The sequence below is a fragment of the Brugia malayi genome (genome assembly GCF_000002995.4).
Source record: "Brugia malayi strain FR3 genome assembly, contig: Bm_v4_Chr2_contig_001, whole genome shotgun sequence".
Taxonomy (NCBI): domain Eukaryota; kingdom Metazoa; phylum Nematoda; class Chromadorea; order Rhabditida; family Onchocercidae; genus Brugia; species Brugia malayi.
The window spans coordinates 14,128,226-14,143,068 of record NW_025062476.1 but is presented as its reverse complement, the minus strand read 5'-3'; the positions used below and the strand labels follow the sequence as shown (position 1 = coordinate 14,143,068).

Sequence of the window (14,843 nt, the reverse complement as noted above, 5' to 3'; positions counted from 1 at the left end):
GTGAAGTCTGCAAAGGAAACGATGTGCGGTCGGTCGATTGTAGTATCACTAACAATGTACAATTTCATTTCTAGTGAATTATTTCTTTTTGAATTTATTTGTTTACTAACTTATGAGTCTCGTCGAGATATATGAGGAGGAGGTCAATGAGGTAAGGAGAAATAAGAAAAACGGAGTATTTTGCGTACATTTAATTAAAATTTACCGCGGCTCAAACGGATAAGACAGAATATTTTCCATTTTTTCCCATCTAATATTTTCTTTATAAAAAATTTTCGAATAATATTTGCGTATTTTTCGATATTCATTCATTCATCTACAATAATAAGCATTTAATAGGAATTTTAATAAGAGATGATATGTTATGATATGACTAATTAAAGAGAGCTTTACGATTTTATTCAGATAATCGGTTCCTCCCTTCTTTCACAATTGATAATCCATTTGTATGCTCAGGGAAGAAAGGTATGGCAGGGCGTTATAATGTAATGAATATTTATTATTTATTACATTAAGAATGTTAGATCTCTCTTGGTCCAATCACTGGGAGACGAAAAAGACCGAGCCGAAAAGTTCCTTCTCGTTGCTTTACTGATTGCAGTCATATCACCAACTATCCTTCTTCCTTCTTTTTTCTGACAAATTATATAAAATTTTCACTTTGGAACATTTACCTAAAGTCTAAGTTGATTCTACTCTCCCACGGGCACCCTCACAACCCGAATTAACTCAGCGGAAGGATCAACTTGAATCTATCGCTTCCCTTACTCCTTACTCTGTAACAGAGTGAGTTACTAACGGACCTGAAGAGTGAATCAGTGAATTAACCAAGACGATCATTGATAATTTATCCAGATCTCCTTCTCCACTCTTCACTTTCTTCTTCAATTGACCATAAGTGTCCTATTGCGCATATTCCCTCCCATCCCTTACCGCCTCGGTTAATTGCTAACACCAATAATTTGCAGATGCAGGGCGTACGATACATCACATTCGTGCAGTGCATCCTTGCTGCTCTGTCATTTTAGTCTCTCTCTCTCTCTCTCTCTCTCTCTCTCTCTCTCTCTGATGTTCACATGAAATCTCGTACATTTCAATTTGACAGTCATTTTTATGTGACAGCTGAAAGAGCGCTTCTTTCAATGTGCTAAATTATTTGTGGCAATCACATTCATTTCATAATTAAAATGATCAAAAGGAAAAGAATTTATTTCATTATCACAGAATACTTTTCAAAATTTATTATCCGTCTATCTACGCTCCAAACATCGTATCACAATCACTCAGCACTATTCCACTTCTGCCGTTCGTTCTATAATGTCATCGAGTTCAGGTTATATTATTATCATTATCGTTATTATTATTATTATTATTGCTAATCATATTATTATATAAGCAAGCTGATTTCAATATTATTGCCATGTCCGAAAAGCAATTGCTGCACTGCTTGCTACTTTTATCTTTAGCTGAAACTGTTTGCTCAATTACTGATGAGGAAGATAAAATTGCATGGCGGTAGAAGAGTAGCAGTAGTGGCGCTATCATTTTCACTACTGCTTTTCTGGTGGTGGTCTGTGTTCGTTTCGATAGCTCAAAATAAGAGCTTCTCAATTAAACCTCTTCCACTCCTACTTCTTTCCCATTATTCTCAAAAGGACTGCTTTTTCATTCCTTCTCATTCAACTGTCCTTTATTTCGATTTCATTTTTGTATTATTATCATCGCATCTTTGACTTTGATTCAATTTCAGACTTTTCTATGCCTTGATGATTTCAAAATAATGGTCACTTCAAATGTCAACTTAATATTCTGCTAGCTTTGCAGTATCAATAATAAGTCGTAGCATAACCTTTGAACTGCGCCTCATATCATTAATTCTGTTATGTATAAATATCCGCTGACTACCTTTGTCTTGCATACCTTTGCGAGCTATTCTAAAAATGATATATACCTCAGATAAGGTCCCGTGTTAAACATTTCTATGTATTTTCTTTGCCTAAACTGAAGAGTCAGAAAAAGTTAAGTTCACAGGTGTAATGAATACATTAACTCTAATTTCAAATCTTTACAAATAGGGTTCGTTAACCTATAAAAGCCGTATGTCTATAAGAACGATACTTCTTGACGGATTCAGGGGCATTCAGTATGAAATTAGCTATTTTATATCTTTTGTATGATCTACAGTCCGGTTGGTTGGCTGCGTGGTTAACCGACGTCTTCAGCGTGATCGAATCGGACAAAGAAATGAAAATACATCGCTGCAACGTAAAAGAAAATGGTGCCAGCTACATTTTCTTTTCGTCAGATAAACTGGACGTTCCCATTCATAAGTTGACCTCATGATTAGGAACCCAATTTCCTTTAAACTTGCCGACAGGTCATTCTAATCGCATTATCTGGCTAAGCCTTGAATTGCAAAATAAATAACATGCTGTCCTTTTCAGCACACACATTCTAACTGTCACCCACCTTGTCGACAAAACCAAATCCTACATTGACCTTCATCCTCCATCCAAAATGTTCCGCCAAACTATAAGATCATAATCCTGACTTCAATGCCATAGTAGAAAGAACTTTGAAGTGTGGGAAGGAGTACTACGCAAGCACTGTGTTAGGAATTGCAGCGACAGTGGGTCTTCCCTTCCAAGGTTCTGTTCAGATCACAAACACAGTCTTCCAGCAGATAGACAGCCTAAAAACAATCCGGTGTGCACCCTGGACCCTTTGGGTCATTGGCCCCCACCGACTACATCTCAGTGCCCAGAGGATGCATTCGCGGTATGTTATTGAAGTATCACTTTGCTCTCTATAGCTGTGTCCTGAAAGAGGGTCTGATTCGAGTTGAATAGTTGTTACTTTGCAGGAAGGAAGGACAAGTTTGACCGACCAATCTTTATTTTATTGAGAGACAAAGATTATTGTTGATCGTAGTTATTGAGCAGTGTTAGAAAGTTTGAGGAAGTAAGTAGTTGTAGGACAGCATGAATGTCACATTGCTAAGCAGAAAACCTAGCCTCAATAAAGCTTGTAATTCCTTAAATAGTAAGCATCAAGACGCGTCATTTACAATACTGTAGAGGAGAGGTCAGCTAAACAAAGTGCTGTTAACCCTGTCAAATTTTAATATAATTTACAGTTTATAGGGAACCGACAAACAACAAAAAGAGTCAACTGTAACAGTAAGGAGCTAGTAATTGTAAACAATTTAATCAACACTTATTCTTTGTTAACAAACAATGCAAATAAGCTCAGCTACAAGAAAGATGAATATCAGATAAATGATCTCTTATGTGACATTAGAACATTTGTCCAAACTCAAACAATGCAATCCTTAGTTCTGTGGATTTAATATAATTTTATTTCTATTATAATTCGGTTTTTTTTCGAGCTAGTAAAAATTCTTGCAAAAATGGACAGAAGCACTTCTACTTCGAAGCCAATGTTTTTCAAAGTTAATAAAAGTAGTACCACAGACAGACATGATATTTGCTTTCAGAGAACTGCAAGAAAAGAGAGCGAATAAAACAAAGAACTCAGGAGTCATCCAGCTGTTAACTGTTATGACATTATCTGCGAGACTAAGTGTCACATATTTGAGAGGTGAAAACAGTCCGATAGTATCATTCTGTAAGAAATTTCGTGATCAAATTTCACTTATTTGAAATTGTAAGAGAGACTGATTGACATCATTGCAGCATGGCAGTTATTTGAGATTTGATAGACGATTTGTTGCCTGTGAATAAATAATAATTAGAAATTCTTCATCAATCCGAATGTTACCTCAATAATTTACTGAAAAATTGGTTTAGGAATTCACGGCAGTAACTAATTTGAGATTTCGATGATTAATACAATTTGGCATTGAATATTGGGTGACTACTACTGAAATAGTGCTACTGAATAATTTATTAGACGAAAAAATAAAATTTTACATCAAAATTCGTTACAACTGAAGTGATGGAAAGCGAACAACAATTGAAAGGTTCTTGGTACTCTTTTTGAATTTTGAAAGTGCAAAACGAACACGAAAGGTTCAGTTTAAAGTGAAATTGCATGTAAGAATTTATTCTGAGTTTCATTTCATCATATGCGAAAGTAATTTCAAATTTCTCATTTATTGCAAGCCAAATGTTACATACTTTTGAGCAGTGTCAGACAATAGCGACCTTCCCTAACTATCGTTTTTAGTCCTAATATTTTGCAGTGTCATCGAAAGAGTGAAACAGTGAATGTTTCTGTTGATGTAACCCCATTTAATCTAAGGTTACCAATTTTACCAAACTTTTCCACTTCAATTGATCTGTTGCAGACAAAGTGAAAGTGTCACACCGTTGTGAAGAGTGAAGATTAAAAGAAGAGTAAATGCTACCAAATATCACCTATATTCTACGCACATATGGCTATTTCGTTGTCGGTACAATGCTTATACTGATCAACATTCCGGCCTTTCTGCTTGTGATAATTCGTAAAGCACTCAGGTCAACCGATTTATCTCAATCACACCTGGATTGCATAACAACAGATGGAAGCATTATTTCGAGTATTTCAGGAAAACTTATGTGGTTATCGCTGTTGTGTTCTTGAATAATGGATTTACCGGAATTAGCGTGATATTACTAGGGATGAAACGATTAATCTATTCCGCTGATGAAAAACTCATTAGTCATCATGAATGTGTGCTGAGCGTTTGTTTTTTTTTTTCTTTTTAAAGGAATTCCGGAAATTACGTCCTTCTATGAAATTTTTACAGTTACAACAATAAGTTACGAAGAATAAAAGAAAGTAAATGTTAAGAATTTTCAGATATCCGTACTTTTTTTCACATCACATTTTCTGAACGGATTAAGTTTGTTAACGAACAGCTTGGAAAGGTTTTGTGTTGTGGCATTCCCAATATATTACTATGCTCACAGCACACGAATAAGTTATTCGTTAATTACCGCACAATATGTGATTACCATCACTGTGGTAACTGCTGCTGTCATTGCAAGTTTAATTGAACCAATTCGGCTTATATCTAAGTTTTGTGTGTAAGTAATAATAAGTAAATTACTTTGAACACTACGAGTAATAAATTCCAAGGAAAAAATTTCAATCACAAGCACCGTAATCAGGCAATTTTCAAGACCTTTTGCTAATTAATATTTTAAAACATTATTACAACTACAATAATAAATTCTAAGGAAAAAATCTACCTTTTGTGGACACTATAAGTAGACAGTTTTCAAAATAGATAACAATTTTTTAATTTCAAAATGTATGCAATATTTCTTGCAGAGTGCAAGAGGTATATTTAACTCATTTTTATGAGGCACTGCTAGTACTGACCTCTGTTGCTTCATTGCTGAGTGTTATTTTTATGGTCGTCGTAGTTGTCGTGCTGAGAAAGTATGCTTTTAAATATTTATTACTAATCATCTAATCAAAGATAACATTTATCAGAATCATTCTAATTTTAAAAATGCCATCAATATCCTAAAACAGGAATGTAATATACGTAACTGCTTATTGTCAGACAATATGGAAAATTGAAAGCAATATGTCATTTGCCAAAAAAAAATAAAATTTTTTAATAAGATTATGAAAATAAAATTATCATAAACGAGCACATAGCGATAGAAAAAAAGAACTAATATACTCTTTTTGTTTAATTATCACTTTTTTACGTCATTTACGGCAGGTGACAATTCATTAACAAAGTCAAACCCAAAATATGAATGAAACTTTAATCATATCATTATCATATCCTTTCAGGAAGTTCGGCGCACAGTTCCTTTCAAGTCACTCGCATAACCGCGACTTATCACATTTCCTGAAAAATCAAAAGCGATACACTCAAACAGCATTGATCTCTTGCTGTTTTACATTTTGTATGTTCTTCCTCCCAGATTTTGTGGTCAGAAAGCTAAATTCTTTCGAAACGGTGATGCTCCGTTGCACTCTAAAACATAAGTTTGATTTATGAATTCAGTACCAAAGTGACCAAATAGCCTTGGGATAGGCTCGGTCGGACTGCTTAAATATTAAATAGTGAGTTTTACAGGTAATATTCCATTAGCTTGCAGTTCTTGTCGTTGTGCCGTCAACGGTGGAATGTATTTACGTGATGGATTCTTCTATAACATCGCAAATCATTGTGATGTGCTGTGTATATTTGCGCCTATTGAATTCCTTCAACTTGGTCGTGTTATTTTTATATCGTCAAAGAGATTTCCGGTACGCCGCAGTTCAGTGTTTCAAACACCTATTCAGTGAACGGAAACAACATGTCCAACCAGCTGTAATTGTTGGTTTTGGTGAATGAATAAATCAGTCATTTTCCTGTTTGAAAGGAACTGCTCCATATTTTTGATCTTTAATATAAATTTGTACTGTTACGTGTTTATTGGTATATCTCCAATAAAGGTTATGTTAGGAAGTTCCGGAAACTAGTTTTCGAGTATCTTGTATGATTCAGCATGCTGCTTAACCAACACTTAGGCGAGGTCACGACATTTTTTTCAATGCTGCGAAATTTGCATTGAAAATTAGATAAGAACTCATCCATTAATTTTTCACTTGAAAGCTTTGATACCGATCACATGAATTAATTCTTATTCATGCAAAACGCCTTTCGAGTTCTTTCAGAGAATAATTTCAGAAGTAAATAATTAAACCATTGCAAATGACATTAACGTTTTGCAATTTTAGAAATGAGATAAAATGAAAAATTCTGTAGCGAAATATTCACTTAAAGATAACAAGGTGAATTGTAATTGTAGGTAAGCCAATCGTATAGATCCAGGACTTTTCAGAAATTTATAGAAATTAAATGTCGAATTTATCATAAAATTAAATGATACACATACTTTTATTAATCAGCACATTGCAACACCGCCCTTCCTTACCGGTTTCTTTCCGCAAGGCTAAACAGGGTAATCCTTTACGATGATTTCATTGCCATATTATAGATTTCTCATCATGAGGGGTCACTTTTAGATGGAAATGAAGAAAGTGGCTTGTCATCATTATTTAATTGGTCTTGACAATATTACCAGCACAATGACCAGAACAGGGCATTTTTTGATTCATTTCATAATGTGTGCAACATTTCAACAAGAAATGACCTATCAGATTATTATTCGAGAAAACTGTCTTAAATGCGGTGAAAGCAAAAAAAAAAAAAAATGCTCTCGCTGCTTGCTTCATTTGCAGTAAGTAAATAGGATGTGAAAATGATTCATTTTCTGTGACCCGTCAACGAGATCAATTTTTCTAGATCAGCGGCAATACAGTGAAAAGGTAAAAATGATTCAGGATATTAGGGAATTTTGTCGATTTCTCTTCTTGCATAAATGATCACATTTTTCAACTATGATATACTACATTGCAATAAATTTTATGCTTTAAATTTTTACACTTTTTAATTGGCTTTTTAGCAAGTTCGAATTAATATAGAATATTTCAAGACGATAACATTTTATTGTTCGGCACTTCATAACAATTAATCAACACCTGTCATATGCCCGTGATCAGTTGGCAGGAGCATAAATTTGATACATTTTGCATCATATCACCGAGTAACTTTTCGCTAATTCTGTGTGAGTAAATTTCATAGATTCTTTGTGAATCAAATTATTCCACGCATCTATAATATCTTTTTAATTCTTCCATTTTGTCGTCTCAATTATTTCTTATAAAACGATAACAGGAAGAAGTGAAGTCTGCAAAGGAAACGATGTGCGGTCGGTCGATTGTAGTATCACTAACAATGTACAATTTCATTTCTAGTGAATTATTTCTTTTTGAATTTATTTGTTTACTAACTTATGAGTCTCGTCGAGATATATGAGGAGGAGGTCAATGAGGTAAGGAGAAATAAGAAAAACGGAGTATTTTGCGTACATTTAATTAAAATTTACCGCGGCTCAAACGGATAAGACAGAATATTTTCCATTTTTTCCCATCTAATATTTTCTTTATAAAAAATTTTCGAATAATATTTGCGTATTTTTCGATATTCATTCATTCATCTACAATAATAAGCATTTAATAGGAATTTTAATAAGAGATGATATGTTATGATATGACTAATTAAAGAGAGCTTTACGATTTTATTCAGATAATCGGTTCCTCCCTTCTTTCACAATTGATAATCCATTTGTATGCTCAGGGAAGAAAGGTATGGCAGGGCGTTATAATGTAATGAATATTTATTATTTATTACATTAAGAATGTTAGATCTCTCTTGGTCCAATCACTGGGAGACGAAAAAGACCGAGCCGAAAAGTTCCTTCTCGTTGCTTTACTGATTGCAGTCATATCACCAACTATCCTTCTTCCTTCTTTTTTCTGACAAATTATATAAAATTTTCACTTTGGAACATTTACCTAAAGTCTAAGTTGATTCTACTCTCCCACGGGCACCCTCACAACCCGAATTAACTCAGCGGAAGGATCAACTTGAATCTATCGCTTCCCTTACTCCTTACTCTGTAACAGAGTGAGTTACTAACGGACCTGAAGAGTGAATCAGTGAATTAACCAAGACGATCATTGATAATTTATTCAGATCTCCTTCTCCACTCTTCACTTTCTTCTTCAATTGACCATAAGTGTCCTATTGCGCATATTCCCTCCCATCCCTTACCGCCTCGGTTAATTGCTAACACCAATAATTTGCAGATGCAGGGCGTACGATACATCACATTCGTGCAGTGCATCCTTGCTGCTCTGTCATTTTAGTCTCTCTCTCTCTCTCTCTGATGTTCACATGAAATCTCGTACATTTCAATTTGACAGTCATTTTTATGTGACAGCTGAAAGGGCGCTTCTTTCAATGTGCTAAATTATTTGTGGCAATCACATTCATTTCATAATTAAAATGATCAAAAGGAAAAGAATTTATTTCATTATCGCAGAATACTTTTCAAAATTTATTATCCGTCTATCTACGCTCCAAACATCGTATCACAATCACTCAGCACTATTCCACTTCTGCCGTTCGTTCTATAATGTCATCGAGTTCAGGTTATATTATTATCATTATCGTTATTATTATTATTATTATTGCTAATCATATTATTATATAAGCAAGCTGATTTCAATATTATTGCCATGTCCGAAAAGCAATTGCTGCACTGCTTGCTACTTTTATCTTTAGCTGAAACTGTTTGCTCAATTACTGATGAGGAAGATAAAATTGCATGGCGGTAGAAGAGTAGCAGTAGTGGCGCTATCATTTTCACTACTGCTTTTCTGGTGGTGGTCTGTGTTCGTTTCGATAGCTCAAAATAAGAGCTTCTCAATTAAACCTCTTCCACTCCTACTTCTTTCCCATTATTCTCAAAAGGACTGCTTTTTCATTCCTTCTCATTCAACTGTCCTTGTTTATTTATATCTTTGTGATTTTCTTCTATTTTACATATTTCAACCTTGCAAAACAATTTAAACCATCGAGGTATCCTACTTCTATTCCTCTTCTCTCATTTTTCCGACTCATTTATCCTTCTCCAAATATTCTATTTCAAGCGCTCACATTTTCACTTCTGTTATCCGCCAAGCTCAAGTGGGTGGCTCAGATGACATTACTTATGCAACATGCGCTGTTGTATTTCTAATTGAAGAAGGCCGCACATAAGCGCCCAACGAGATATGCCTTATGCTGCGCTATGACATTGACTCAAATGCATATGTTTATGGAACTGTTCGAGAAATTTATCGAGAATGTTCGATCTAATTATTGCAGTTGCAATTTTTGCTGAAACTATTACTAATGCTGTATGTTTAATTCACTGAGCCATTAATTAGTCTATGATCTATCGATTATATTTACAACATTCTTGTAAGATTAATGATATTAGCTTAGGTTCTGTTTTTTTTTTTTTTTTTTTTTTTTTTTTAAAAAGAAAGGAAAAGAAATTGGCGTAGTTAGACTATTGCCAATTCGTTTTTTTTGCATCCAAATGTAAAAGTTATGGCCAATGAAATTTATGGCTCATTGGACGTCACCAGAGAAGTGCGCGTCTTTTTCTCAACGTTAAAGGATGAATAATTGTGGAATGATAAAGTGGATAAAAAATAAATTCACCATAGCAACAAAACAGAAATGATAATTTATTCGTTCCGTATCATATTTTCGATTTGTCACCAGTTTGCATCTCACTAAACAAGGCACTTTCAAATTTTACGAGAAGACATTCCACAAGAATATGACTGCTTCTGATGTAAAATGATGATTGAATATGGAGTGCTTAGTCGAAGGATTCCTTCCTCTTCAATTCAAGCAAAATACGAGTCGAATTTTAAAGGCATTGAAGTTAACTTTGCATACTTCTTTCAGCTCCATTTCCTTCTCATTTTGGAGCACTGATGATGATAGTGTTTTTTTTTTTTTTTTTTTTTTTTTATTCTTTTCTTATTAAGTTAATTTGAAGAGGAATAATATTTCTGTTAAGTGTATTTTTTATTTAGCATCCATTGTTGAAAAGTGCAAGTATACTTTGCTTGTTAGTTGTTCCATTTAATGTAAAATGAAATAAATGATTCTAATTTCATTCTGTCCAGATCGATTAAATTAAAATAAACTGAGCTTAATCAAATTAGCAATTGATTATGCCACTCGAAATGAAATGAAGTGAATTAGATCATACAGTTTAAATTTTCAAATTGCTTTTTTTTTTTAAATGCTGCTTGTTGATGAAAGAATATTTAGTCTAATTTAAAAAATCGAATCTTATTTCTTCAAAGCCTCCTTCATCAATTACAATCAGTCTCCACTTGGCCAGTAAGCGTAGATTTCAACTTCAGTTCCATTCTTTTTTTGCCTTTTATATTTGTCTTTTTTTAGTAGTGGAAATATCATTTTTGATCAGATTAATTAAAGACAATTCATTTTATGTATTCAATCAAATTATTAATATTTATAAAGTATTGCTGAACAGCATCGATCAGATATGATCTGATCATTCTAGAATTCAATTCTTCGAGCAATATTTCAATACTGTGCTTTATGCGAATAAGAATAAAGAAATTAAAAGATGGAAAATCAGTAAAACTGGTTAATGAGCAATGAGTATGAGTTTGAGTTTCTTCCAGATGCTTAATAAATGTTAAGTTTTGATTTCTTTTTTTTGAAACAATAAAAATCGAAATTTGCACATTATTTTGCATTTCTACTGCACAATAATGAATGGGAACTATTGATTGAGGAATATATATGTTTTTTCTTTTAAGTGAAAAGGATGAAATGTGGTAGTAAGTATCAGTGGTGTTGTTTCCACATATGACAATTTATCTTGGGCTTTAGCTTTCGCTCTCAGTTCTTTTTTGGCCATTATTATAACCCTTAAATTGTGTGTTTGGCTCTTTTTAAGGCATTACTTCTTTTTGCTATTCATCCGATGAATTCAAAATATGCCTTTGCTTTCCTAGCAATCCTTTTTCTGTCTTTAGTCTTTCATAAGATCTAATTTGTTGCAATGATAATTATCATTGTGATTTTATAGGCATAAAGAATTGGCTACAAATTCAAACAAATTACTATATGTTAGCAAAGAAAATGTCATTGATAGAGTGACAATAGCTGGAATAAGCAACCTATTTCGGTGGAGAATATCTATTTTTAAAATAATAGGGGAGAATGTGGAATTAGTTTACTAATCTATTATTATTTGGGTGTGTGAATGGATGCTTTGTGAATGGATGGAACTTTATAAGGAGGCACTTTAAAATATCGAAGTGTTTTTACATGAATTAAATAGAAAAGTAAACAAAAGGTTTTGCCATTGTTGATCTGTTCATCCATTTTATCATCGCTTTGAGCCTAAAATGTTGCAAATACTTACTATGTTAGGTAAATTAATGTAGCTTCTTTATCTTAGTAGTATAATTAGGAAGAGAGAGGGAGAGAGAGAGGGAAAGCTGTGATGAGATAAATAATGTGATAAATGTATGCATTGGAACTATTGAACTATTTCAATTTGTGTCTTATATTTGAAAAATGTTTTAAAGGAGGAAAGGAAAAGAAGCAATTTGATGAAGACAATACAGCAGATGTCTTTCGTTTCTTTTATGGAAAAGAAATTGAAATGGAAATTGCTATTATCGCCATTAGTCTGTCAATTGTCTTCAAATATTATTCTTCACTGTCATCACTGTCATCATCATCATCATCATCACCATTTGTTTTATAAATCGTTAATAATAATGTTTTCCTGGATGATGATGACATGTCTCTTATCCACCAATATAGACGAAGTGTCTACGGAATCGATGGATTCATGAGGCAATATGGCTCATATCTGCAGGAGGGCTATCGTCTCCATCTTTCGTCGTTTTGTTCAATTTGTACGATAGAAAGATAAATTGATTATCACTTTTTACACCTTATTCAGCTCTTTTTCTCCTCTTTTCATTCATTAGTTTGTCAAATTTCAAGCTTATAATCCTTAGTTCTGACCAAAAAATATACTTATATTAGTAAAGATAAGAGACAAAATTAGTGTTGAAATTGTTTAATTTAAATTTCAGGAAAAAATCATTCATTTTCCAATTTATTTAATTTGAAATGTAAAGCATCAAACACTTTTTCCATACTTAAATTGTCCGTTTTGATTTCTTTCATAATTTATTATCTTTTTTTTTTCATAATATTTATTACTTTCATAATTTTTTACTATTGTCCTGGCAGAAGAACACAGTGATCTCTTGCAGGTTAAATAGAAGATTAGCTCACATAGAAGAATACAAAATTTATTTAGGATATATATTTTAATCGTTTTCTCTTTCCTCTCTTTGCTCCAACAATTCTTCATGTGTCAAATTTCCATCACATAGGCATGGCTGTGAGCTAGTTTTACCTGTCCTCTACGATCTCTTGGCTAATTATTATAATTAGGCTTTATAAAAAATAGAAGCAGAACGACATATGAGGTATTTAAATATAAATTAAATTACATTAAAGTAAAATAGAGATATTATTCTTATTGTGTCCACTGTTTTCTCCTGTTTTAGCGCCTTGATCTTCCGATCAGTCAATATTAGTTAATTATAGGAGAAGAAAAGGAAAAGAATTATATTTTCTTGCTAGGATAAAATAATATTAAGCTGCGTAACAAAGCCCTTTGAAAAGGATAACCTAAAATAGAAAAATGTATAGCATCACAGAGGTAAATAAACTTGAGAATCGGAGTTTTTCTTACTCAAATTAAATGAGATTTTAATCGTTTCTTTAAGAATTCCGACACTAATTTCATGTTTTATCTTTGCTAGTGGCCCATACGACTGTGTCACATCCTCATTCATATCACTACTGATTAGATTAATATTCAAAGATAAAAAGAATAAGCACTCATTGTTTATTCTTCCCACACACCTAATTATTATGCATTTCAACTCACTAATACTGCATCCTTTATTTCATCTTTTTCCTTTATTGCAGTGATTTTCAAAAGTTTATTTGCAATGCATTTTTTCCTTTTTCTTTTTCTCTGAGCATTTAACAAAAGTTTTTTTGCACGATTTTTTAGAAAATTTGACTGTAATTTGACTCTTTCATTTGATTATGTATGTATTATAACGTACAAATTGTGTGAACCAAAATTTTCCTTCGCACGAAATTGAATTTTTTCTATCTTTTTTCTCATTTTCAATGTTATTTGATACGAAGAGTTCCTTCCGTAAATAACACTGAATTTTCCATTGAATTCGACTTCGGTCAGATCAACGCGTCCGAATAATATTATTAGGTTTTTCTAGGCCTCGATGAGACCAAAATAGCGGTTCGTCACCTTAGTATCTATTAAAATTGTAGTATCAGTAATGTGATATGACCTTTGCACTGCACCTCTTCAAATAGTGAATCACATGCATATGTGTTTAATATTCACAATTTCCATCCAAAAACTTTAATTTTTTAACTCCGTCTTTATTCGTGCAATTAATTATTCATTTTTTTTTTTTTTTGTTTATAGTGCTTGAATTTCATGCGATAAAGTAAGCAATTGAGATAATTTCAAAGAGTGAAATTACAAGAATTTTTTGTAGAATAATCAATGATTATCTTATTGGCAATTTGGGTGACAGTAACGACTAATAATTGATATCTTTGGGACAAATGACAGAATGGATAGTTGTAATTTGATAGTTGTAATGATATTTCTATGTTTGCGAAAAAAAAGGAAAGAGATAGGAATACGAGTCTTTTTGCATTTATGCATAGACATTCTATCATTTTCATATTTCCCTTCCTATCTTCAATACATTAAACCTTGAACTTCATTTTCTCTTCCCGCTTTCTCCCTCTTTTATCCGTACCTCTTTCTCCAGATATTTTTTAAATGATCATTTAAGTCTTTGAGATCTTTTCTCTTTTTTGCTTTTCTTTTAAGCCATTGCTTATTACTCAGTTATTGGATCTTCATCCTAGCAATATTTTCAAAATGAAATTAATATCCCAAAATTTTCATTTGTTGTCACTATTATTATTATTGTTATTACCACTACTATTAATTAATTGGAAAAATTTTAGACAAAATCAGTTCAATCTAACATTTCTTTTTTCTTTATTACCATTAATATTATATATTTAATCAAGATTAAGATTGTGTGACGTTGTGTGACAGTTTTAACGTAAGTATAATTACGTAACAGCTGGTTTTACTGCATATCAAAGTTTAATTGACCTCGTATACGGTAGCATTTTGTTTCATTTCCTTCTGCAATAACATTTCCATTTTCAGCTTTGATATTCATCACTGTAAGTCTGTCCGGGGTTGGATAATTGCATCCAAAACTCAACTAAAGAAGGTTACCCATGTAACTTATAACTCTATCACAGTTACATGACGTCACGAAACTTCCCA

At 32.7% G+C, this 14,843-nt stretch overlaps 2 protein-coding genes across 2 annotated transcripts; both read left to right on the top strand.

Annotated features, from left to right (window-relative positions):
* Nucleotides 1–2,145: 2,145 nt before the first annotated feature.
* Nucleotides 2,146–3,523, top strand: Bm18154 (Uncharacterized protein; the record flags this gene model as incomplete). Its single annotated transcript, XM_043079532.1, has 3 exons — nt 2,146–2,330; nt 2,625–2,778; nt 3,497–3,523. 3 exons carry the CDS (start codon nt 2,146–2,148, stop codon nt 3,521–3,523), a joined length of 366 nt encoding a protein of 121 aa, XP_042935466.1.
* An 839-nt stretch (nt 3,524–4,362) lies between these two features.
* Bm9109 (Uncharacterized protein) lies at nt 4,363–6,255 on the top strand (the record flags this gene model as incomplete). Its single annotated transcript, XM_043079531.1, has 6 exons — nt 4,363–4,478; nt 4,550–4,685; nt 4,804–5,030; nt 5,278–5,388; nt 5,755–5,870; nt 6,044–6,255. The coding sequence occupies 6 exons, from the start codon at nt 4,363–4,365 to the stop codon at nt 6,253–6,255; spliced, it is 918 nt and encodes a 305-aa protein (XP_042935465.1).
* Between the last annotated feature and the right edge of the window lie 8,588 nt (nt 6,256–14,843).